The following is a 27,020-nucleotide window of genomic DNA, read 5'->3' as shown; positions in this document are numbered from 1 at the left end:
CAGATGACTTTTAAATGTTGTAATTGTACCAGCCTCCACCACTTCCTTTGGCAGCTCATTCCATACAAGCACCACTCTGTGTGAAAATGTTGCCCCTCAGGTCCCTTTTAAACCTTGCCCCTCTCACCTTAAACCTATGCCCTCTAGTTATGGACTCTCCTACACTGGGGAAAAGACCTTGACGATTCACCCTATCCATGATTTTATAAACCTCTGTAAGGTCACCCCTCAGCCTCTGACGCTCCAGGGAAAATAGCCCCAGGCTATTCAGCCTCTCCCTATAGCTCAAACCCTCCATCCTCAGAATGAGGGACAGCTGCAGATTCATTCAGTTCTATACTGTGGGCACTAGCCAAGGTTCAGTGGGTAGGAATCCCGCTCCCCAGTTAGGACATCATGGGTTCAGAGACAAGGACAGAAAATATTCCCGGTGAAGTACTGAGAGCATGTTACACGGTCGGAAAAGCCATCTTTTCGATGAAACATTGAATTGAGGCGCCGTTTGCTCTATCTCGGGGTGATGTAAAATATTCCATGCCACTGTCATCAACGGCGAGTTCCTCTTGTGGCCTCGCTGTAATTATATCCCAGGAAATAAAATTAAAATAATTACCTAGTCATTTTTCATTTACTTGACGTGAAATTTGCTGTACGTATATAGGCTACTTCGTTTGCTATAATAATTACATATCAAAAAAAATTTCAATTAGCTGTCTCATCGTTCGAGATAACTTGAGGTGGTGCCTGGCGCTAGGTAAATGCATGTCCTGTCACCTAAGGAGAATCTCCTTCAAACCGGTAAGGGCGCGAGGCTGGGTCCTTAGTGCGCAGACTCGCTGCCGGCTCTTCCCAACACGCAGTCTCAGTGCCGGGTCTACCAGAAGAAGCGTCGCTCAGGCGACGAGGGTGTGCGGGTTCTCAGGCTTCAAGGCCGCGTCTGTCCTGAGAGCGGCCGCGGTGACCAAAGGAGAAGCCTGGTGTCCTGGTTTCCAGCTGTAGGGGTGCACGGGGGGGGGGGGTTGCGGGGACCATGTTGCTGCGAGGCCGGGTACTGACATGCGGCCCCTGAGACCGGCCCCGCGGGGTGGCGGCGGGAGTGCGGGGAACCGGGATACCCGCAGGATGAAGCTGAAGAAGCAGGTGACGGTGTGCGGCGGCGCCATTTTCTGCGTGGCCGTTTTCTCGCTTTACCTGATGCTGGACCGCGTACAGCACGAACCGGAGCGGCGGCAGAGCGGAGTTAGCTTCCCTCGGGTAATGGCGACCCCCCCCCAAACACACACCCCAAAACACACACCCAACAGCCCCGGGGAGGCGGGAGGCCCGTGCGGGGAGAGGAGAAGAAGGAAAATTAATATCCCCGCAAGAAGGAGAGAAGAGGGCGACCTGTGTTGGGGGTGGGATTGTGTACGGGAGGGAGACACTCAGGGGAAGGAGACGATAAACACCACCCCCAACCCCGCCACTCAGAAGGGAGGGAGCCACAGAAGAGGAGTGGGAAAGAAGACAAGATCCCTGGGGGAAGAGACCAATAAAGATTCACAGGATGAGGGAAAGATTGGCTCCCGTCTCCAGGAGTAGCGTGTGAGTGAGAGCCCGCCCCCCTCAGACGGTGTGTTACAGAAATCAGATCACTGTTTTGGGGGGGACGGAGGAATGTTGGGAGAAAGGTGCTGAGAAAGATGGAGTGTGAGACAGGAGGGAAGCTGCTGAGACAATAATGGAGTTTGGGAAGGGGGAGTGATAGAGAAAAAGGAGCTAGGTAGACCTAGACCTAGCTTTTCTGATGAAGGGTCTAGGCCCGAAACGTCAGCCTCTCTGCTCCTATGATGCTGCTTGGCCTGCTGTGTTCATCCAGCCCTGCACCTTGTTGTCTAGGTAGACCTAGGCTGGATGGGAGTTTAGATATAGGGGTTTGGGGACAGGAAAAACCTGCATGGGTGCAGTGTGGCGAGATAACAAGGAGACCTTGGAGAATGGGACAAGGCGATCTGTGACCGCTCCTGTCAGTGTCCCAAGATGTATTTAGGAGCAGGACTGGCTCATCATTCAGGATGTTTTCAACAGCATGGTGTGCAGTCAGTCAGGGCAGTGCTGAATAACACCATTTGAGTATGCATTTTTAAGCAATTGATTAATATTAAAAATGTCAACAATATTTTGTGTAGCTACCTGTTGTCATTCGCATTGGACTGTCTAGAAGGCACTTGGACACAGATTCAATAGTACTGTATTTTTCACAAAAGATTTGGATTAATAGTTGCCGCGGAAAACTTTCTTTGGCAATGGGAAAAGTCCAAGTGGAATTTTGGCTCTCTGAGCTGGCGAAGACGTGGTGGACTGAAATAGCTCCTGTGCTGTATGATTCTTGCGATGCAATATTTGGTATGTTTACAGTGCAACATCTTTCTTATTGGGATATTAAACAGCTGAAGTTTGTAAATATTCTGTTATCTGCTTAGTGAGAATCGTTTGTAGCAATTTCTTTTCTTTTAAACCAAAGTTGCAAATGCTGTAAGACAACTAATGTCACCTGGAGAGTAAAACAATTCTGTTTTCCTGGAGTTTTATTTGGAGTTCAAAGGAATGATGGCTTTGGCAGCGCTCCATGCAGCATTCCTCAGATAAAGCAAAAGATATCCTCTTTTCCCATTTACTTCCTCTTTTGTTCCACCTTTCCCTGAAGTTTCGAATGAGTTAATACACCATCTTATAACTCTCAAGTGCTGGTTCTTTTGTGACTCTCTTTTGAGCCTGGTGGCCATTGTTGTGTCTGAGCCCCATCTTGCTGCTGGTGTGTTATTAATAATTATATATATCTGTCCATGGCACCTAACAATACAACACAAGAATTGAGTCAGAGATAGAAGGAACTGCCAATGCTGGAGAATCTGAGATAACAAAGTGGAGAGCTGGATGAACACAGCAGGCCAAGCAGCATCAGAGGAGCAGAAAAGCTGACGTTTCGGGTCTGGGTCTATCCAGCTCTACACCTTGTTAACACAAGAATTGAAATGTGCATGACTCATTGCCCCGTTATGTGGACCATTTATCCTTGAACTTTGTTAAACAGTGCAGCTTTGCTACTGTATAACTAAAAGAGTTGTGTGCCTGCATCAGTGAAGGACCAAACAGTAGCACTTGAAAAGATATTCTGGTACAGGATATGCTTAAATAAAAATGGTGTTCTTTGATAGTTTGTAAAAACACTCTTGTCTTCAGTGTGTCTAATACAAATCTGTATATCCAGTGTTACACTGTAGTAGTGCAATACGAGCCTTGAGTTTCTATCTGCCACCAATTCTTGGACAATTTTCTCCCATCTTCCACCCTCCTATACTTTGTCTAAGTGAACACTGTGATCTGACAATAAGTTTCGACGGACTATGTAGAAGATATTACAACTTGGGAGATACTGAATTGTTTTTTTCCAGAGCGAGCTGAGGCTAGTTTTCATGTCAGATTGATGCATCACAATCGAGGAATTGAGTTGCGTTCCAGTCTGTATAGTTTTCTGCTGCATCAGACATGACTTTACCAATCAGGTGTTGATGCTGATGCCCAGTATTATATTCCAGGTTCTGCATTTCGTACATTGGATGCACAGTGTTCATCTGTGTAGACCTCTCTCAAGGTTCTGTGACTTTGGAACACCTATTTGCAATTTTCCTCTCCCGGGGAGTATGTCTGACCTTTTTCATTTGTATTCATAGTTAACAGATTCTGTGTTCTTCAAAGTACTGCCCACTTGCTGAATCAGAATAATACAGCACAGGAGGCCCTTTGTGCCTGAAAACACTGTGCAATTAGCTGAGTTGATGAACCAATACCCATAGTGCTAAGGGTAATTAAAAGTAGATGTTCAGAATATATGTGTGCCAGTGGGAGGGTTGAAGCAAGATGAGGAAGCATTTTAACCACAGTGGGTGAGTGAGCTAATACAAAATGCAAGACAACAAGGTGCAGAGCTGGATGAACACAGCAGGCCAAGCAGCATCATAGGAGCAGAAAGGCTGACGTTTCGGGCCGAGACCCTGCGATAGGGTTAGGACGTTTGGAGCACAGCAGGTCTGAGGGAGGGATTGGAAGAGGGTATTGATCATGGTGTAGGTTACCATGTACTACAGTCAATGAAATTCAGTTAGCATTCCCATAATGTGAGCTGCCCCACCAGTGAATAATAACCATGCAGTCAAGGTATTGGTTAGTAGTGGGCTCCTTTGATTAAAACCATTCCTTTTGTCTTTTGCATTTTGAAATGTAGCATCTCATTGAATAAATAGCCGTTGATGTTTTCTATGCCAGTTGTGGCCCACTGCCAAGTGTCAGCCAATGAATTTTTATTTTTTTTAAGACTTTGAAGTAAATTGTCAGGCTGCTGACATGGTTTACATGGACATAAGTGATTAAACTGCGTTTAACTGTCAGTAACTAATTCTAAAATTTGTTAACAGCAAATCAATTAAGTGTCAAATCTTTCGAAGTAAATTTGTGTGGAGTCACATTGAATAAATTTTCATTTTAAAGTAGATGATTTATTGCAAAAACTGACTGGGCATAGATATTTCTCGGGCCCAAAAAGTGTAAATGTGGTAACTTTGGACCTTGTTGAATTTGAAAAACTGATGGAGGATGGGAGAAGAATATTACTCTTAAAATTTAAAAAAAAAGTCAACTAAGCAGATCCTGCATTGATCGTTTTTGGTGATCTGAATGGACGAAGCACTGAATGGGAGGAAATATTGGATGAAGATGATGTGTCATATCATGGTGTATTTTGAAGTAGACCAAAGTCATTTTAAGGCGACAGAATTTAATTGGTGTGGAGTAAACAGAGTGGCAGGTCACTTAGAGTTTAATTGTTATCTCTGAAATAAACCATAGATTGGGAAGAGCTTGTGCATTTCGGGTACCAGCTGGGACCGTCTGTATATGAAATATTAATGTAGAATGCTTGGAAATTTAATGAGTATCTTGTCTGATCTTTAGATGTGAAGTATTAGATCTCTGCTGTGAACTGACACTTGAATAGAGCTCTGCCACAGAATATTCCCTCCACTGTTATATCTTGGGTCCATTGACTTTGCAATTTATTCAAGACTGAGACAGATTTTTAATCAACAGGTGAATTAAGGGTCATGAGATAAAGCAGGAAAGTGGAATTGAGGGTTATCAGATCAGCCATCACCTCATTGAAAATGGAATATAACAGATGGGCCGAGTGGCCTACTTTTCAACATCTCATGGCCCAGGGACCTGAGCCCAGTAACTATTATTGGAACGTTTTGGGTAGTTGTCCAATAGATTTTCTTTTCAGCCATTCTGAATGATACCAAGCTGGGAGGGTAAAACGGAGGTAAAATCCCCTAATAATCATTGCTTTCCCTTTTTGGTTTTCCATTGCAGAGTCAAATCTCAGTGCTGCAGAATCGCATTGAGCAACTAGAGCAGCTTTTGGAAGAAAATCACCAGATAATCAGCCACATTAAGGACTCTGTGCTGGAGCTGACAGAAAATGCTGGAGGTTTCCCTGGACTGCTCACTTACCAGGGGAATGGTTCCTGGGCTATCCCTGCAGGCAATCACCCAACTTTCCTGACTGTGTTGCCGCAGGATTGTCAGTTTGCCCTTGGGAATAAAGGACACAAAACGGACCTGCAGGTGGGGAAGCCTGATAACATGTTAAGGCAACATATTTCTGTTGGATTGTATAAATTAATCTGCATGGATCAATGATATTGTCTTTTAGTTGAAGCCCTTCTGACATGATGAGATTCCAATTGTGATGAAGGAGAGAATCACCTTAATGTAAAACTGCCAGCTTTCACCGTGACTGCGATATTTCATCCTGGTTTCATTATCCTTTAAGATTTCCGGCATTCTATCCCCCCTACTACTACCATAAACCCTCATCCCACACCCCTCTTAGGCCTCCCTGAGGGTTTCATTAATGCTACTTGCAGTGCAGTTTTCTGGTTCAGGCACCCTCATGTCCCTGGCAACCCGCCACTGCTGCAGATGAAACTGTGTATGTCAACTTCATAAATATGCAAGAAATGGTTTGAGTGGGAGCCTTAAATGCCAGCTTAGTGCAGTTGGTCGCGATTTAATTTAATGAAGGCCATGTGTTCAATCCCCACTCTACTCTTTGTGGTTGGTTTGTAACCAGATACCTGACTCAAGTGATGTAATCTCTATATGACCCTCTCGTGAGATCTATCATGTTTCATCTGGTTATTGTTCTTGTGAGATCTGGGTTTATGGCTTGAAGTTCTGCATAGAACAGCATATTCGTATTTACTGAAGTGTTATTCATGTTATACTTCTGTCAGCAGTGATTTAAAATAAGATGAAGTGCAGTACATCTGAAATAAAAGCTGTCAATCCTACACATTTCCAGCATGCCCTTCAGCATGCAACCAGTTCTGCTGAGGTTATACAGTTGTCTTTTTTACCAATTTTGAGTTGCTTTAATTTCCTTTTTTTTTTAAATTTCTAGAATGTGAAATTTATTCATTAATGACGAGCTCAAGATAAGATATAATCCATAGTACCACGAATGTATCCTTAGGGAAGCAGAATCTTCAAAACTGTTCAACCTTTTCATTTTGAGTTGTAATTAGTGCTGCCTTCCGGGTACTGCTTTTATTTTGAGTTATTATCTCTGTATGCTTGAAATATGCATTCAAAATAAACACAATTAAAGCCAACCTTACAGTGTTCAGAGGACATGTAATCATATTGATAATTGGTATTAATTATCTCACTCAGTAACCAGATCCTGTTGGAACGTATGACGTTAGGTTAGAGGAAATGATGCAGTGCAGTGTTCTGCAGTTGACTGTTTCGGTTTGGTAGTGGTCCAAAATTGCCCGCATGTTTTCTTTGAGATCCTTGGTAAATTCTTGCTGTTTTCCTCTGACAGATGCTGGATGTTTACTCACTTTTGAAGTTTGATAACTTGGATGGTGGTGCTTGGAAGCAGGGCTTTGAGATCACATACAATGAACACGAGTGGGACAATGACCCATTACAGGTTTATGTTGTCCCCCACTCCCACAATGATCCAGGTTAGTGGAATGCTGCAAACCCGTGTTATTGTTGGTGGGGAAATAGGCTTCAAGGCTCAACTAATTTTGCGACAACCTGACTGTGGCTTTGCTTTGTAACGTATCTGTTGACTTTATATTAAAAAAATCATGCTAGAACATGGCTAATTCTTTCTGTTTTGAGCTGATATCTGAAAGTTTGATTTGTGACCTGTAAATTTTGCAGTCAGTTGACCTGTGTATCTGCAGCTGTATATTAATCTTAGTTCTGTTGTTTTGTCAAACTGCTGGCAACACCAACCTTGTTCTGCTTCATTCACAGCAGCTAGTTGCTAGGGAGACCTGTCCTCTTTTGACCTCTTCCTGCATCTAAGTTCATGGATCCAAGCCCCATCTCAGGATCTCGGCACAATCTCTGCAGTCAATCCAGTACTGCACTGCTTGTCTTTTAGCTGAGATATTAAAATGAGGCCTCTCTGCCTACTCTGTTAGTTACAGTGGGTGTCAGATGTTTTATGTTATTGTATATGGAAGGGATAAATCAACCAGTTTTGGTCCTGGGCCATTACAGATTAGTTGATTGTTCATCTATTTGCATTTTACAGGATTTGCAGGATGTTTGTAAGTGGGTTGCTGTGTGTAATGTTATAACAACGTTACTGCACTCCGAAGTAACTTTGCATGTAAAATAATCAGGGTTATTTCTGAAAGATTTGAAAAAGTGCTAAGAACCTGATAATCATAACTCTTGTTTCTGAATAGGCTGGATAAAGACATTTGACAAATATTACCAGGACCAGACACAGCATATTCTGAACAACATGCTGCTGAAACTACAGGAGGACCCCAAGCGCCGTTTCATCTGGGCAGAAATCTCCTTCTTCTCCAAATGGTGGGATAACATAGACTCTCAGAAAAAGGCTGCTGTCCGCAGGTACGCTCTGGAATTTGGCTATGCTTAAATTAATTCTTTTGGGTAAAGGTACTGATGTGCCAGCAGAGGTTCCACAAACCTGAGCACCCCCTCCCATAGTGTACCCTGACAAGCAATCATCAAACCAAGACCAAGTGGCCGACTGTTGACCTACATAGATCATCTGGGTCCTGCCGCAGCAGAGGTTACTGGAGGCTGATGCAAATCTTTGCATTCTTTTCCTCATCTCATCTCATCTCCTGGGTGCTAGGACCATTTGTAATCAGAATTAATTCATTAGAAGCATTATCAGCCTGTCATCTCGCTGAAGTAAAATGGGATATCGATGCTGTTTAACCTCAGCAACTAGCTTCTAAGAATGAGCTTCTATTATTCCACTTGTATTGGACAGTTCTTGAGTTATAACTTGAGTTTAATGTGTGTTGCTCACTGGACTGACATTAATTTGAATGTGTTGCTTGGTTTGGTCACCAGATTAGCAGCTAGTGGTCAGTTGGAGTTTGTGACAGGAGGCTGGGTAATGACAGATGAAGCCAACGCGCACTATTTTGCAATGATTGACCAGCTAATCGAAGGACATCAGTGGATGGAGAAAAATATTGGTACGAGTCCACACTGACAAACCACGCGGATGACATAGCGGTACTTTATAGACTTGAGGCTTTTTGATGTGAAATTTGCCCATGTTGTCGGGTATTAATTCTGAAATGAAATGTTTTCCCATTGTCAACTTTGATCTTTATATGGTAAAGTATTGTCTGTACAGCCAGTAAGACTCACTGCACAGTCCCATCAAACAGTGAGTGGGCAGAAATAATGTGGGGTTAGTTCCAGAAACCTCCCTCTACACTGTCCCCGTGAAACACTCCCAAGAAAGGTACAGCATGGGATTCGGTACAAAGTAAAGCTCCTCTACACCACCCTCCTTAAACACTACTGAAACAGCTACAGCAAAAGTTAAATATATAGAAAACCGGAGCAAGAGTAAGCCATTTGGCCATCACGCCTGCTCCCCTATGGAATATGATTATGGCTGATCCTCTGTCTCTGTGCCGTACTCCGTATTGTCTCCATATCCCCAATGCATTTAGTGTCTGGCAATCTATCCATTTCTTCCTTAAATATATTGGTGACTTGATCTCTACCACCTCATTGCGGTGGAAAATTCCACAGGTTCACCAAACTCTGAAGAAATTTCTCATCATCTCAGTTCTAAATGGTATACCCTGTACCCAAAGACTGTGCTTTCCCTGGCTGGGGTCATAATCCCTGCATCGAGTCTGTCTGGCCGTGTCAGAATTTTATAGGTTCCCATTGAAACATATCTCCTTATGAATTCCAGTGAATACAAACATAATCAACTCAATCTCTCCTCGTTCAGTAAGGCTGAAAGCCTAGGAACCTGCCTGCTGAACCTTTGTTGTGCTCTGTCAACGGCAAGTTTGTTTCCTTGTGTGAGGAGACCAAAACTCTATGGTACTTCCAGGTTTGGTCTCAACAAGGCCCTGTCCAACCCAGAGATTATCTTTTCCTTCTGAACTCAAATTCTCTTGCAGTGAAGACCAGCAGACTATTTGCCTTACTGACTGCTTGCTGCAAATAAATTCTTGTATTCAGTGATTGGTGTGCAATGATACAGGTCCCTTTGCACATAAACAATTCCCAATCTATCACCATTAAAAGTATTCTGCCTTTTTGTTTTGTCTATCAAAGTGAATAATTGCATAATCGACCTGTCACATATTTGTCCTCTCACTCAAAGTGTCTAAATTGTTATGAATCACCTTTTCAATGGGATGTTTGCTTTAATTATATGTTCCTACGCTTTATATTTGCAGGAGTGATTCCAAAATCAGGCTGGGCAATTGATCCTTTTGGACACAGCTCAACCATGTCTTACCTACTCAAGCGAGCGAATCTAACTAGTATGCTTATCCAGCGAGTGCATTACTCCATCAAAAAGCACTTTTCGGCCACTAAAAGTCTGGAATTCATGTGGAGACAGACTTGGGGTAGGTGATAGCAGTGTTGTAAGGAAGTCCTGTGAATGATAACCTGAAATAGGCCCAGACAAGTGGAAACACACACTGGGTCCATAGCTTCTGGCAAAGGGTTTATCTGTTTCTTTTGCCTCTATGCACTTCCAGCATTCTGCTTTTCTTTGCTTTGTCTCTGCAAAGTTGCATAATTTACGGGAGTGGGAGCCATCCTGTTAACATAGACTTGTGAAAAAAAACATTTAAAATCAGTTTCTGTCTAAAGTGAGTATTTTGCTTTGTTCCCCACATTATCTTTTAGACATTGACTCAAGCACAGATATCTTCTGTCATCTAATGCCATTCTACAGTTACGATGTCCCTCATACTTGTGGGCCTGATCCTAAAATTTGCTGCCAGTTTGACTTCAGGCGTCTCCCTGGGGGGCGAATCAGCTGTCCATGGAAAATCCCACCAAAACCAATAACTAGTATCAACGTAGCAGAAAGGTATGTATTAGCAATGTGGACATTTGTACTGATCTATCTCTCTCCTCTCGTACCACTCGTAGGATCAAGCACTAATTTTGACTTTTGAGGGAAATGCTTAATCTAGGTCCCCACTAGTCAGTATTTGCTGGTGTGTGTGTTTTCACCATTATTTGAGCTGGACACCAGTTCATGACTGTGAACACTTGTCTATCTATTTTCACTAGTTGGATGGAGTTAGAAATGCTAAATGGTCCTCTTGTGCAGTCTTCATCACAAAAGCATTGCATTTTTTTTTCTAAATTAATTTGTTTGAAAATACCTGCATCTTCTATTGTTGAATTTCCTATGCTGTTGTTTGGTACCCTATTGTGTTGGGAAGTTCTTCACGTGATCAACTTGTAAAATAGGTATGCTAGGTACAGGAAAGGGTGGTATTGGAAGTGAAATTGCCTGTCATAATTGAAGACCCAGTTGGATGTTGTGATGGACTGGCTAAATTTGTGATGGAAGTGCTAGAATAGTTTGCTTAAGTTGTCAATCTTGTGCAGTTTTCCTGCTTGTCAACAGATGCCATTGATAATAACCTGAAGTAGAAACACAGTTTGGTTATTGGTTATTCTTCTTGATTTAAATCCAAGCCCTTTGTGCCAGTTGTAGAATTCTGCTACAAAAACAGAGTGCTGAAGAAACTCAGGTCAGATAGCATCTATAGAGAAGAAAATGTTTTAAGTTCAGTGACCTTTTGAGGTGTTGACTTGCTCGCGAGCTGGCTTGTTTTTGTTCAGATGTTCCCTAGCATGGTGACAAAACATCATTAGTAAGGCCTTTGATGAAGCGATGTTGTTCTACTCCGCTTGGAATTTATACTGTCTGGTCCATTATGGTGAGTAGTGTCATTTCCGGTTTTGTTTTGTATGGGTTTGTATATGGGGTCCAATTCTGTGTTTGTTGATTGCCTTATGGGTGGACAACCGTGCCTCTAGGAATTCCTGTGCATGTCTATGTTTGGCTTGGGCAACAATGGTTATGTTGTTCCAGTTAAACTGATGGCATTCATTGTCCAAATGTATTGATATTAAGAGAAGTTCGTCGTGTCATTTTGCTGCTAGCTGATGTGTATTCTGATGGCTAGTTTCCTTCCTGTCTGTTCAATGTAATGCTTGTACCATGTTGGTTCTGCATGTTGTGGGAATGGGGTCTTAAATCCTTCTGAGTGATTGTCGTAGAGTGCCTGTGGACTTGTCACTGACCAAATCCTCAACTTCCATAGCAACCACCCCAACGTCCACCAGCAAAGCTGTATTAGGACACTGTTTAAACGGGCCACCACTCACTGCATCCCACTGGAACTATGCAGGAAAGAGGAAGAGCACCTATACAAACTCTTTGCTAAGAACGGATATCCCCACAACTTCATCGCAGGTGCCTACTAAATAGACAACAAGAGGACACAATATGCCCTAACACACTGGCCACACTGCCCTACATCGAGAACATATCAGAAATGACGAGACTCCTACGACCACTAGGAATCACAGTAGCACACAAGCTCACAGCCACTCTACGACAAATACTCTCAAGGATTAAAGTCCCCATTCCCACAACCTGTAGAACCAACGTAGTTTACAAAATATCATACAACGACTGCCACAAGCATTACATAAAACAGACAGGAAGGAAACTAGCCATCAAAGTACATGAACATCATCTAGCAGCAAAACGACACAACAAACTTTTCTTAATGTCAGTACGTTTGGACAATGAAGGCCATCAGTTTAACTGGGACAACGTAACCGTAGTAGCCCAAGCCAAACAACACATGCATGGGAATTCCTAGAGGCATTGTTCTCAAGGCAATCAGATATAGAATTGGACCCCATATGTAAACCCATACAGAACAAAACCGGAAATGACACTACTCACCATAACGGACCAGACCGTATAAATTCCAAGCGGAGCAGAACAACAATGCATTATTGGAGACCTCACTGATGATGTTACCTAGCATGGTGACAAAACGTCTGATCGAAAACAAGCCAGCTCAGTGAGCAAGTCAACAATCTCCCCTACAACCCAAGCTACAAATCTTTGCTAAAACCTTATCCAGTGACCCTTTGTCAGAACTGAAAATATCTGGGAAAGGTAGTACTGAGGAGGCGATGGCCTAATGGTATTATCTCTGGACAATATTAATCCAGACACCCAGATACAGTTCTGGGGACCCGGGTTCAAATCTCACCATGGTAGATGGTGGAATTTGAATTCAATAAATATCTGGCATTAAGAATCTAATGATGACCGTGAATCCATTGTCGATTATCGGAAAAACCCATCCGGTTCACTAATGTCCTTTAGGGAAGGAAATTGCCATCCTTACCTGGTCTGGTCTACAGGTGACTCAAGACCCACAGCAATGTGGTTGACTCTTAACTTCCCTCTGGCGAGGCAGTTAGGGATGGGCAATAAATGCTGCCTGGCCAGCGACGCCCTCATCCGATGAATGAATTTTTAAAAAAAAACTTATTCTGATGACAGGGGTGTTTGTGTTGTGGCGGTAAATAGAGTACATCGAGATGGGGGCCCAGAGACAGTGCGGTAAAAACGAGAGGTAAACAGATTGCTAATGAGCTGATGCTGCTATCCTAGTTCTGATCAGCTAACTCCACATTGACACGTCAGATCTGGAATCTTTCTGCCCCAGATAGCATTGACTCATTGTGGTCTTGTATTTTTCTCCTTTTGGTTTACTGCTGTACTGGCATACAAGCAATCTCGCCATGATGGCACAAGCTGTTCAATTCAAACATCTCCAAGCATGCTGTCGAGACTCCTTTTGTAGGAAGCTAAGGCTTTAGACCTAGTCTGAAGAAATGAAAATATGGAATTTTGAAAAAATATGACCTGAACACAGTAGATTATGGGACAACATGATTGAAGTGCTTTTAAAAGGAAGTGGACAGGATAGATAGCAGATGATTACACGTGGTTGAGAGTTCCAGGAAACGGGAGCATTGGAAAAAGTTAAATGGAAGACATGAGCTCGATTTCTTGAGTTTATAAGGCTGTGAAATTCAGTTTGTGGCTGAGGCAAAAACTCAGTTTTAAAGATGGTATTGGTTAGGTGGATAAAAGAAAATGCATTGTAGGAGTTTGGAAGAATGTGGACAAATATGATTAGAGCAGTTATCCCACGAGAAGGGTAAAAGTGGACATGTTTGGTTGAGTTAAATGGTAAATTCTGTGTTGTAACTTCTCTGCATTTCTGTGAAAATGATGTTAGGTTAGAGGGCGTGGATAATTAGAAAAGGTTGTGCAAGTGTTATTTAGTCTGTAATTTTATATCCTACACGTGTTTCCATTATAAATTTACATGTACACAGTCACCTTGGAAATAATCTGTCTAAAGTTGTCCAGCTTTAATTACTTGCTGATGCTGGTCACTATAGTACTCCACTAGTGGGAAATTTATGTATGTCATACCAATGAACTTGGCAATTTATAATGAGAAAGGTTGATGGAAGTCTGTGCAGATGTATATAGATTGCTTATTCCTTGTTTTCATATCCCAACTTTTATTAGCATGGTGCTGCTTTATGGAGGTAAGTTTCCTTTCCTATGAGGGAATGCTCAGTGAATTAACATGTCATTTTCTTATTGCTAATAAGAGAATATGCTTGCTCTTGTTCTTGCCTCCTTTTCACGCATGTTTGTTACACGCTCTGCAAATTCTAATCTCCCTCCTCTTAGGGCAAATTTGCTCCTGGATCAATACCGGAAAAAGTCCAAGCTGTACAAGAGCAAAGTGGTCCTGATTCCAGTTGGAGATGACTTTCGTTATGACAATGCTCTGGAGTGGGACCAGCAGTTCCAGAATTATGCAAAACTTTTTGACTACATGAACTCTCACCCTGAGCTTCATGTGCAAGTAAGTTTCTGTGTCAAAGGTGAAATATAGCTATCTGGATTCCAACGGTTTACCAGTTGTACAGACCAGGCACATCTGTCCTTTGAGCAGTCTGCGGAGCTAGCTAGCTGGCCAGCCAGGGGAACAAGTGAGGAAAAGGTTGATTGTAGCAGGTCAGGCAAGGGAAGGTTCTGAGGTTTCTGGAAAAACCTGGAAGTTTGAGAGCAAATTCAGCTCAGCTGTGATTTCTTCCATGTTTAAATATCAGACTGTCATGTAAATGATGTTTGTTGGAAAAGATGCTGGAAGGGTGTCTGCAGTAAAGTGCAACTAAGTTGGCAGTCTCAAATGTCAAATATATAGGTGTCTGTCATTGCTTGTGTCCTGAATGTCCATTTATTTACCAGGTGCAGTTTGGAACGCTATCTGAGTACTTTGATGCTGTCTATAAGAAATATGGTGTTAGCCCGGGTAGCAGGCCTCCAACCTACCCTGTCCTCAGCGGAGACTTCTTCACCTATGCTGACCGTGAGGACCACTATTGGAGTGGATATTTTACCTCCCGACCCTTCTATAAGAATCTAGACAGAGCGCTGGAGTCGCACCTCAGGTAAGGAGCCATGTTTGTAAGCAGTTGTACTTGGAGCTCTTAGATTTTATAGTGGTAGAAAAGTGTAAAAAGATATTATTAAACTAATAATTGAGTCTTGAGGGAGAGACAAGAAGTGACAATAAAAATCTAAGAGGACGGAGATGGGTGGACATGGAGTGATAAAAAAAGCTTTTGAAAGATGGAAAATCACGACTGGTTTTGCTTAAAAAAAAATAGGAATTTGGGCCTTGCAATTTAGGAACTACATCAGCTCGTTGAAAGTCTGCAAGGGAGCTTTATCAGTGAGAGATTTTAGTTGAGTAGGCACAGAAGCCTGGACTGCTTTTCATAGAACAAAAGGAGAAGTTTTTAAAAAAAGAAATTATGCAGAGGACTTTTAGAATGGTGGAAGCAGCGTAACTTTCAAAGAAGGAAATGGATAAATATGTTACAAAGGGTGATGCCCAAGGTTGAAGGGGACAGGATAAGGGATTGGGATTAAGCTCTGAGAACTGGCTCAAGTGCTTTGAGCTGAATGACTTGCTTCTATAAAATTCTGTGTCAATAAATGTACACTGGCATTTTTATTAAATAACTCAAGCTAGCCTTCTGTAAAAACTCTAATTTTATTCCAGAGCAGCTGAGATCCTCTACAGCTTGGCCTTGAATCACGCTCGACGCTCTGGTGCAGACAGTAAATACCCAATTTCTGATTATAGCACACTAACAGAAGCTCGTCGGAATATTGGCTTGTTCCAGCACCATGATGCCATTACTGGCACCTCAAAAGAAGTGGTGGTCATTGACTATGGGATCCGGTATGTGTCACTGTGCACCTCAGAAATGAAATAAACATCCATTTGATATATGCCAGATAATTATCTTTATTTAGGTCACTTTAAACTTAACCAAGTTATCCATGTAAACTGGGTCACTGCTTGCCTGGTATGGAGAGTGAGCAAGCTGTCGGACTGCAAAAGCTGAAGGTTGAGGACCTCCACATTTAAAATGATTTGCTTTTAGTGTTTATTTTCATAAATGTTTCTGTTGCCAAACCATAACAAAGTTATGTAGACCACTGAACTTCAGTGTTAGCAGCTTAATGCTGCCAACTAAACACAGCTAAAGTTCCTGCTCCTCATGCTAAATATGAAAAACTTGGAGAGATGGAAATCTGGAAACATAGAAAGTAGGAGCCGGAATAGGCTGTTTGGAACTTTGGGCCTGCTCTGCCATTCTGTGTAATCATGGCTGGTCATCCAAATCGGTATTCTTTTCCTGCCCCCCACCCTTGTACTGTTTGACCCTTTTAGCCTTAAGAACTACAACTTCTTGAGAGCGTTCAGTGACCTCAACCACTTTCTGTGGCAGAGAATTCCACAGGCTCACTGCTCTCTGGGTGAAGAAATTTCTCCTCAGTCTTAAATGGCTTACACTGTATCTGTAGACTGTAAACCTTGGGGGTCACATGGCATTCACGAGCTGTGATGGAATGTTGTATAAATGCTGAGATTTCTGAAACTGTTATGGGACATTGTATAAGGTAACGACCTAATTAGTAACGTGCACTGATTCTCAAGCCCAAAACTTGCTGATTTACCTGTCTGTTGGAATCAAATTAACAAGACACTGACCTGGTTTCTGTACTTAAAAAGAATTTTTGTTTATTACAAATAAGTAAATCTGAATTACAAGTAAACAGCTGTGAGCTATCAAAATATTTTTCAACGAGTTCAAACTCTAACTCCCTTTTTAAAACACCTACACTCTCTTACAGACATACAGAAAAATTGGTGTTTCTATTTGGAGTGGGGACAAAATCGGGGGAAATGATTCAATAGCAAGAATCTACGTGGTTCATGATGTTTTTTATGCTTCTAACCAGCTGTCTTCATGTTTCAGGTGCTTTTACGTGCAGAGAAAGTGAGAAACTTGCATGCGCGCAAACGCACTTCTGTGTTTCATTCATGATCACAAACTGTTTAGCTGCCCAGGAAACAGTTATCAGGCTGATGACTTTTAGCATCCATGAATAGTCACATTTGCACAAACCAATCAACTACCTATAGCTTGCTGTATGCCCATACAGCAGTACAGTGCCATTTCCAAGCATTGCTTTTTTCTCCCCCCCTTTTTCTCTGTTTCTCTCCTCACCACCGCCCAACAAAGCAGCAGTCAGTGTAAATACCACTGTCAGTGTCACAACTTTACTGCATAACGCTGTCGAAGTAAGGTCGTCAACTATATTCAAGGCAAAGATAGATTTTTTTATAATCGGTAAGGAAACCAAAGGCTGTAGGGAAGAGGCAGGAAAGTGGATTTGAGTGTTACCAGATCATCCATGATCTCATTGAATGGTGGGGAAGACTCGATGGACTGAATGGCCTACTTCTGCTCCTATTTCTTATGTTCTTGAGGTGTTTCAGTAGCTTATTTTTAAGTGCAATAATTCTTTTCATGGTGCTTAATTTTGAACTGTCCTTTTTTCTATTTTAATCTACAATCAGGAATGCACAAGATAAAATGATAGGTCTTTCTTGAAAACCTAGAATTTATTGTGATGTGGGGGGACATCTTATGAACATAGGTTTTCAGAGGCTGTGATGGATGCTATATAAACAGAAGACTTTTTCCCCCCTTTTCAGATTGTTTCACTCCCTTATGAACTTGAAACGAGTGATAATTAATGCAGCTCACTTCTTAATACTATGGGACAAAAACGACTACAGATATGACCAGTCATCACTTTTCCTGCACATGGTAAATTACCTTTTGATCTTTATGAAGTATAATTTTATCTCTAAAACCAAAACTAAGATGAACATATATATTTCAGCTCAGAACTGAGCAACAGGAGTCTATCCTGCAGCCAATATATTATCCATTCTTAGACTGAGTGCAGTGCCTTAGAATTCAGTGTAGATTAGTCATTAGAGTTTGAAATGCGTCAGTGCTTTACATCATCTCATTCTTCAAAATAGCATAGCAATTTTGTGCACTCTGTTAAACAGACTTCCATTCAGAGGCTACCTGGACTGGAGCCTGGGTTCATTATATTGTGCAACAGGTGGGTGTGGCACTTGGATATCTTTACTGGCCAGATCGAATGAAAGCAGGCAGGTGATGAATGCAAACAATTTCTTTTCAAATTTTGGGTTGCTCTGTCTTTTGTCGGAGGTCAGCAATCTCCTGGGCAATTGTTTTGACCCACGAGATATTCTGAGACCAATCTATTGCATTTAATCTTGCATAGAGTATCCAGTCCTCATTGTGAGGGCACCAAAACTGTCGTTCAGTGGTTACAGTGATTTCAATGATGCAATATATGTAATTGCCCACGTAAACGTGTTTTGTATTTGAAAGGGTTTTCAGTTTTTGTCTCCCTTCATCATGCTCTGTGTTGAGAGAAAATGTCTGGTTCCCGGACATTTCTATCTATTGGATAGCCTGATATGTCATGTATCTTTTAGTTATAGCTAGTGATTGTTAGACTTGCTCTCTTTGTGAATTATATTGTTTCAATCTTAACTTCAGGATGATAAACGACAAAATCATGACACATTGCCAGAGAAGGTGGTAATAAAGCTGGAGTCTCTTCCCAGGTATATCAGTTATTACAGTAATTCACCCAATGAGATCTCCTATTCTTGTATGTTAAAATTGTGTTCTTGATGTATGTTCCTTGTCTTTTTCCTAGATATGTGGTCGTACTTAACCCCATTGAGCAAGAACGCCCCTGTGTTATTTCTGTTCTCGCTACCTCTCCCCAGGTCAGGGTTACATTAATCGATGGAAGCACTCTTCCTACTCAGGTCAGCGCTGTGTGGAAATCACCAACCGATATGGTAACCGACATATATCAGGTACTGAACTGAATTCTGGTCCATGTGAATTTGAATCCAATTCTGGGTTAACAGAAGAATTTCAGTAAAGTATAACGTCTGAGATGTGAAATGTTTGTGTTGTGTCCATTTGGGCATAGAAGTACAGCTATTGATTCCACCCTTCCAAACTCTGATTCAAGAGATTCTTCATTGGTACTAGGGCAAAGGACTTTTTGATGCAATTCCCATTCAACCTCTCACTCATGAGTCAAAGTTGGAAATTTCACTCCAGATTTGAGCATGGTACTAAGGCTGATGCGTTTCAGCACTGGAAGAAAATTACATTACATTATCCAAGAAACCTTTACATCAGTTCTACTCTTTCTTTTCAAATGAATGCTTTTTAAAAAGAAACCCATGGCAGTACTTGCAGAAGAGTAGTGTGTTCTCCTGGAGGCACGATTGGATATTCATCCCTCAGCTAACTATGCTATAAACAGATTATTTCATCAGTTATTTCTAGTGTTTGTGAAGCCTTGCTGTGTGTTAATTGCCAACATAATTATGCACCAGAAGCAATTACTTGACTGTGGAGAACTTTGGGATGTACTGAGGACATAATACATAATAAAAATGCAAGCTCACTCTTTGAACCTGTCAATCTTACATTAGTTCAGAATCCAATGTTAGTTTATGCCACAAATATATTCCTTACTTCTTTTCCTGCTCTGTGAACAGTGACACCACTGAGTATTTACACTGTATGGCGTAAAGTCAACTTTGAAAAGTGATGAATATGCTCCTTTGTTCAGTGTAGTGTAACATGAATTTTTTTTCTTCAAATAATACCTGCTATGACATCCAATCTCTCTTCCAACATAGATCTCCTTTGTCTCTCGACTGTCTGCCCTTGGTCTTGCTGTGTTTCAGCTGACTGAATCATTTAACTATCGTGCGTCAGTAAAATCCAATGTGGTCATCTATCTGCGCAACAGAGATGTGACCGTGAGTAAGAAGGAGCCATTCAGTGTAAAGATCCTAGAGTCATCAACTGATGATTTCTTTATCGAAAATCAGCACATGCAAGTATGGTTTAATGGAGTGACAGGATTAATGGAGGTAAGAATGCCAATATGATTGTAGCACAAGTTACCAAAGAGCAGTCCAACTTATCTATATCCTACTTGTATGTGGAGCTTTGTAGAGAGCAGCTGAAATGTCTGAGTTTGGTCCATTTTTACCTGGATTAAAAGTGCTGGTGACCATTATTTCCTGCATTCAGAGTTACATTGGTGCATGGAGTAGCTTGTGTTACAGAGCTTATCTGAAAAGATAGGAAATGACAAGTTTACGCAGTTGCAAATTGAGGACAGATTTGGGATTTGAATAAGGTTAAACCTTCGTATAATTTGCAATTTTATGTTTAAAACTTTCTTTTTGAGTAACTGTTATTCAGGTACGTTTTATTCTCTCCTTTTCTGGTATCGGTTAGAATGTGGAATGTAACCACGTTGGTTCATATGTCTCCTTATTTTGCTCAGTAATTGCTGTTTACTTTCAGACCATCAAGCGGAAAGATGACCAGCAGAAGCAGAAGGTGCGGGTGGAGTTCATGTGGTATGGGACACGGCCATTTAAGGATAAGAGTGGAGCATATCTCTTCCTTCCTGATGGTGAAGCTAAAGTATGAGACTTTAAAGCAACAACTTTCAAACCCTACTGGATTGGGCAGTGTGTGGAGGCTTGTGCACTTGCTTGGATATTTTGCAAACTCCAGGAGATCTCCTATCCTAAACCTGAGCAATACTGTTCCCTATCCAGAGCAGAATGCTGCCATCATTATGTGAAGCAGGTTTTTGTTTAGTACAATAGCGCTCGTAAATGTAATTTTATGTTCACTCGACAAAAAGCTGATGATTTAATGGATCTAAGAAGTTCTATAGTTGTAGAAAAGAAAAATCACGTTCCATCGTTTTAATACAGGAAGTCTTTACTTAAAGTGGTAGTCATTTTCCAAAACTTCACAACATTAAGTGAGGGTGTGAAGTTGTGAAATCAGCATTAAAACTTGCATTAGGTTTCATAAGGCCTTCCTTAGCATAAAATTATACCTGTACCTTCTAAGTTGAAATACAGTACCGTACTCCATCAACAGCACCCTCCTCTCTGGTCTGTAATGTATGTTTATGGGTCTCTGTGGCATATAAACAACAAGGTTGTCTCTTGTGTATGTACTTTGGCTACTACAGAGGCTAGGAAATTCAGAGTCAAAAGGTAGGGATCTTGTGGCTACCTGCTTTACTAATGAAAAGTGTGTACCAGCTGGGTTGCCCCTCGCTTCAGTAGCCCCCCTCACTTACAGTCAAGTCCTGTGCTTGCTTAATGGGAAAATTACTGGAATTGTACTTCCAATAAAAGAACCTTTTGTGGAGTGAAGATATTTGGTGAAATGAATCTGAGTGTTTCCCTTCTGTTTTTTTAATGGGGAACGGCAAAGTTACAGCATTATACTAATTCAAATACAGAATAATACTTTAAAGAGCTGGCGAATAACACAAGGTATTGTAATATCATTCATATTTTGTGTAATTTGTTTCATAAAGTGGTTGCACGTGTTTGCTTTCAGGCCTACATTTCCAAACAGGCTGCGATCACCCGTGTAACCAAAGGTCCATTGTTCTCTGAAGTTGTTACTTTCTATCAACACTTCCACCAGATAGTTCGTCTCTACAATCTGCCAGGTAACAGCAGTTTTCCTTGCCCTTAGGTTGCACTTTTGTCAAAAGCCCTCCAGGATGCACTAGTGGAGTAAGAGCAGTGAATACTGAGCAGAAAATTGTTGACTACATTTTCCATGAGACTGTAGACGGGAGCCATGATGCTTGAAGAAGAGAATTTTCCAATGGATTGAGAAATGTGATTGCCTGTGCACTGATAGGGCAGTGAGGAAAGTGGGCCAGACTTGCAGAATGTTAGAGTCAATGCAACAGTGGATGGTTTCAGAGTTCCGTTGTTGACAGTGCAAGGATTTGATTTTCAGGTTTTGAACTAGATCCATTCAACAATAGCAGGCTGGGCTTAAAACATAGTATGCAGCTCCATCTATGGGTTCTTGACTATCAGATTATCAGTAACAGGCTTGCACCACCTTTTTCTATTCAATATGTGGCTACATGCTGAGATTCTTGCTGGGTTTGACACTTCTAATAATTAAAGTATTATTAGCATTGCAGTTTGGAAGTCTACATAACAACAATGGCTGCATTGAGTATGAAGCACTGGGGAATTGCATGTTGCTGTATGAATGCAAATTTTTTTCTCACTACTGGTGAGTGAGATTATTGCACTTAGCCTAGTCAGTTTCACTGTGCAGTATCTGCTTGTAAATTCAGGAACCAACTGTAGTTCAATGGATAGCATCCTCTCTTGATTTAGAACGTTGTGGGTGTGAGCCCCACTCAAAGGACCTTGCCATGGAAACCTGTCTGATGTTTACAGTGCCATATTGAGGGCATGCTGTACTGTTAGAGGTGCCAATCTTTGGATGAAACGTTAAACTGAGGCCTGGTTATCCCCCTTTGTTAAACATAAGATCTGATAACACAATGTTGAAGAAAATAGCTGGGGAGTTTTTTCTGATGTCCTGACCAATATCTATTGCCCAACCAGTAGCTTAACCAGTAACCATGTCACTATTTGTAGGAGTTTGCTGTGCACAGTTTAGAAGCTACGTTTGGCAGTGACTATGTTTAAAGATACTATATTTAAAGAAGCACTAAGGTGCTTTAGGATGTTCTGCGGTAGCACTAGGTGCTATAGAAATGGAAGTCTTCATTTTTGTTTGTAAACACTTGACAAGAAGCGTGATCAGGGCCATCACGTAGTGGGTGTTAATCTTATCCTTTTTTAGGTGGAACTGCCCAAGCAGGTTCGAGCGATGGCTATTCCATCTGCAGCAAGAACTAGCAATGATTGATTTCTGTAGGCATTCCAGTGAAATTCCTTCTGGTCTGAAGACAGCAGCATAGTGAAATGAAACATGTTGTACTGTAAACACGTCCCTGATCTCTGCTATGTCCTAGTATTCTAGGTCAGTGGTATGTCCCTTATTTTAAAAGTTGCAGATTTAATACTGCGCTAGGTTGGGAAATAGTGCATTATCCAATTTTTTTATCCATGTTTGTAGGGAAACATGAATGCCCATTTGTTCAGAGCAATGTTCCATTAGCAGCAGGTAATATAAATAGCTGCTTAGTGTGTTTATGTGGGATTGGCTGATGGAGGAATATTAGCCATTTAATAATGCACTGACACTTTTTGTATCTGACAGATGGGCTGGGCTTTAACATTTCAGCTGGAGGGCGGCATGTCCAGTTGTGTAGCATAGAGATGTCTGCCTAAGTTATATACATTCAACATGTACTGCAGGATGTATGTTTGTCGATTGGTGAGAGAGTTGCTGTTGAACTGCACTGTTACTTTATATAAAAATTAATATATTAAAGATAAATCAAGAAACTGGTTAGGCATTGTCAAACACGGTGTTTAAAAATCTGTAGTACAGCTGACTGTGTGTGTGTGTGGTGAGTAGTTCATAGTTGTGAAATACAATGAGTTGAAGAAGGAGATGGCATGATGAATCCTCATTAATGAGGATAAAGGAGGGAGTATGTAGGTCTGAGGATTTGGGAAGCAGGAGTGAGGTTAATTCAGCAAGTGAAGCATTCTGTCCCATAGCCTTTGCAATGAACAAATGGAAAAAAAAAAAATCTTGCTTTGTAATCGATATCCTGTTTGTTATTTCTCAGTCTTGAGGTAATACCATTGACAGTGCAGTTTACCTTGCATTAAGTCATATTTATATCTAGCCTTTGCATGTTTTATTTTTAATTTTCTCCCATCCCCTATTCCTTCTATGATTTAATCATGGAAACGTAGAAAAGTTATAATTCAGAAGAAGGCCATACAGCCCATTGTGTCTGCGGCAGCTGAAGAAACCTTGCCTGTTATAATCACATTTTCAAGCATCTGGTTGTTAGCCTTTCAGGTTAGAGCTCTTCAGGTGCAGTTTCAAATTCATTTTAAATGAGTTGAGGGTTTCCACCTCAAATACTGAGCTGGGCAATGAAATGCAGACATCCACTACCCTCTGGGTGAAAACATTTTTCCTTGTATCCCATCTGATCTTTCTATCAATCATCTTAAGTTTTCTGTAGCCCCTGGAAATGTACTTCTCCATAGGGGCAATGGGTCTTCCCCCTCCACTATATCCAAGTCTCCCATTATTTTGCGCATCTCAATCAAGTCAACCCTCGAGCATCTCTGTTCTAAAGAAAACAATTGTAGCTTTTCCAATATTTCTTCATAGCTACAGTTTTCAGACCCTAGCAACATTCTTGTAAATCTCCATACTCTTTTTGCTCTCCAGCAATTCTGACCTTCCTTTTAATGTGGCGACTAGAACAGGCCACAAAACTTCAACTGTGACCTAACCAGAATCAAAATAGTACCCTATAACATCCCTGCTGTTGTCTTCAATACCTCCCCCAATAAAGGAAAGTATCCTATGTGCTGCCTCTACCATCTTATTTACCTGTTCTGCTGCCTTCAGGGATCTGTGGATGTACACTTCAAGGTTTCTCGCTTCTCCTCCTAATCCTCTCAAACCTCCCATTTATTCTCCAAAACCTTTCGCATTTTGTCTTATTCATTTGTGGGATATGGGTGTTGCTGGCTAGCCAGCATTTATTGCCCATCCCTAATTGCCCTTGAGAAGGTGCTGGTGAGCTTCCTTTTTGAACTGCTGTAGTCCACCTGCTGTGGGTTGACCCTCCATACCCTTAGGGAGGGAATTCCAGGATTGAATCTCCAGATTGAAATATGTTTGTCACTTTCAGGCCCAATCACTCCTCCTCTTGAAGATGGCTACCTGTCTGTATACATCTGTGGAGTGTGCAATATACTGTGTACCTGTTTATGTATAATGTGCATTTTTTTGATGTGTGATGCTGAGGTGTGATCTAGTACTTATTGTCTATCTTCTGTTGACCTGATGACTTAGCTTGTTGGACCATGGCAATGAGTGTTTTTCAAGAGCAAAAGAATCTTATGCACTCCATCTCAGGGTGGTGAGTTCCTTTCCCTGAAGAAGAAACTACACTTGACAGGTTTTAAATTCAGTCAGGCATCTTTTGTGGTAATTTTTCAATTGTTAAATCCTTGCAATTTTGTTTCACAAATTGGTTTAGCAAAGCACATTGATTTCAACACAACAGATCCTTCACTACTTAGCTTGATCTATTACACTTAGACAGTTATTCAGAGCCCTCTTTGCAACGGGCACTGAATAGTGGCAAGGTGCAGAAGGGGACAGTTTTAATACCATTGTTGCCGGTGGGAGTAACAATTCTTGTGTGTTATCATGGCAGGCAGTTAATTTCACTGTGGTGATCCACTTCCACTGCTGGGTATATCTAATGAAATACTGAATATAGAAAGTGAATTTGGATAGAAAGGTGATCCAATGGTCTGTTCTGGAAAAGGTCTTTGCTGGTTTAAAATGATGTCTCTAACTCTCATTCCTGTCACTTGGTGAGTAAGTGTGGATCCATTCTGGCACTGAGTCATCAAGTCCGACAGTCCTGCACCAAGTCTACCCCAAATTAACTGCTATCAGCTGGCATTTGAACAGAATATAACAAAATTAAGAAATTGATTCCAGTAAATTGTTTCTAAAGTGTGAAATGTGGCACAGTGATAATCCACCTGTGTGCTCTTGTACTGACAGGAGTTGAGGGACTTTCGTTGGATGTTTCCATTGTTGTCGACATTCACGACCAGATTAACCGAGAGCTGGCGATGAGGCTGTCCACCAGTATTGAAAGTGGAGACACGTTCTACACAGATTTGAATGGCTTTCAGGTAACTTGGCGTAAAATTACTTCACAGACGTTTGAAGGTTCCCTTCCCTCCATGGAGGTTCGGGGAGGGGACGGACAGAGAGGGTAATGTTTAAAGTCTCTTATGCAGTGACCTTTAGAGGATGTATAAAATTCAAAGTTTTGGCAAAGATCTGTAGCTTGGGTTGTGGGTGAGGTTGTTGACTTGCTCGCCAAGCTGGCTTGTTCTCGTTTAGACGCTTCGTCGCCATGCTAAATGAAGTGGTGTTATTCTACTCCACTTGGAATTTATATTGTTTGGTCTGTTATGGTGAGTAGTGTCATTTCCACTTTTGATCTGTATGGGTTTGTATATGGGGTCCAATTCTATGTGTTTGTTGATTGCATTGCGGTTGGAGAGCCATGCCTCGAGGAATTCCCGTGCGTGTCTATGTTTGGCTTGGGCTACAATGGTTACCTTGTCCCAGTTAAACTGCTGGCCTTCATTGTGAGTGTACCAATATTAAGGAGAGTTCATTATGCTGTTTTGCTGCTAGTTGACATTCATGTATTCTGATGGCTAGTTTCCTTCCTGTCCATCCGATGTAATGTTTGTGGTATCGTTGCGTGGTATTTTGTAAACTAGGTTGGTTCTGCATGTTGTGGGAATGGGGTCTTTAGTCCTTCTGAGTGTTTGTCATAGAGTGGCTGTGGGCTTGTGGGCCACCACGATTCCTAGTGGTCTTAGAAGTCTTGTCGGTTCCGATATGTTCTTGATGTATGGCAGCGTGGCCGGTGTATTAGGGCGTACTGTGTCCTCCTGTTGCCTGTTTAGTAGGCATCTGCAGATGAATTGGCTGAGATATCTGTTTGTAGTGAGGATTTTGTATAGGTGCTCTTCCTCTTTCCTACGTAGTTCCATGGTGTTGCAGTGTGTCCTGGCTCATTTAAATAATGTCCTAATGCAGCTTTGTTTGTGGGCATTGGGGTGGTTGTTGTGGAAGTTGAGGATTTGATCAGCATGGGTTGCTTTTCTGTATACTGAGGTTTGGAACTCCCCATTGGCCATGTATAAAATTGTGGACCAGCCATCTGCTTTCCTGGACATTATTAACTAATACTAACAAAAACAAATCAATCATTTTCTCATCTTGCTGCTGTTTGGGGCTATAATGTATTTATATTTTCATTCATTCATTTAAGACATTTATGTGGTAACATTACATATATCCAAGTGTAGTTGTTATTTTGTAGTGGGTATCTGTTGGGTCAGGATCAATGAAAATCTAAGAAATAACAGTAAGGATAGACCATGTGACCACTTGAGCCTACTTTCCCATTAATCACATCTGATTCGAAAGATCTTCGTGTT

The 27,020-nt window shown here is 41.5% G+C and overlaps 1 protein-coding gene across 5 annotated transcripts in view; it reads left to right on the top strand.

Annotated features, from left to right (window-relative positions):
• The first annotated feature begins 743 nt into the window (after window positions 1-743).
• man2a2 (mannosidase, alpha, class 2A, member 2) overlaps window positions 744-27,020 on the top strand; it is a 35,422-nt gene continuing 9,145 nt past the window's right edge. The window contains exons 1-17 of one of the 5 annotated variants that reach the window (XM_048617097.1): window positions 744-798; window positions 5,407-5,661; window positions 6,926-7,070; window positions 7,812-7,983; window positions 8,458-8,585; window positions 9,822-9,995; window positions 10,282-10,468; window positions 14,198-14,375; window positions 14,762-14,964; window positions 15,582-15,764; window positions 17,592-17,706; window positions 18,481-18,548; window positions 18,644-18,809; window positions 19,653-19,889; window positions 20,332-20,454; window positions 21,397-21,511; window positions 25,558-25,691. In XM_048617097.1, coding sequence (XP_048473054.1) covers window positions 763-798; window positions 5,407-5,661; window positions 6,926-7,070; window positions 7,812-7,983; window positions 8,458-8,585; window positions 9,822-9,995; window positions 10,282-10,468; window positions 14,198-14,375; window positions 14,762-14,964; window positions 15,582-15,764; window positions 17,592-17,706; window positions 18,481-18,548; window positions 18,644-18,809; window positions 19,653-19,889; window positions 20,332-20,454; window positions 21,397-21,511; window positions 25,558-25,691 — 2,619 coding nt within the window. In that variant the 5' untranslated portion in view covers window positions 744-762. Of the gene's footprint in view, window positions 799-826; window positions 1,255-5,406; window positions 5,662-6,925; window positions 7,071-7,811; window positions 7,984-8,457; window positions 8,586-9,821; window positions 9,996-10,281; window positions 10,469-14,197; window positions 14,376-14,761; window positions 14,965-15,581; window positions 15,765-17,591; window positions 17,707-18,480; window positions 18,549-18,643; window positions 18,810-19,652; window positions 19,890-20,331; window positions 20,455-21,396; window positions 21,512-25,557; window positions 25,692-27,020 lie in introns of those variants that run through there. The other 4 variants (XM_048617098.1, XM_048617099.1, XM_048617095.1 and 1 more) reach the window with 4 other exon arrangements.

This window comes from Rhincodon typus, chromosome 36, assembly GCF_021869965.1.
Source record: "Rhincodon typus isolate 14 chromosome 36, sRhiTyp1.1, whole genome shotgun sequence".
In the NCBI taxonomy this organism is placed as follows: Eukaryota; Metazoa; Chordata; class Chondrichthyes; order Orectolobiformes; family Rhincodontidae; genus Rhincodon; species Rhincodon typus.
Note: the sequence above shows the minus strand (reverse complement) of the source record. Positions and strands in the feature narration are given on the sequence as shown.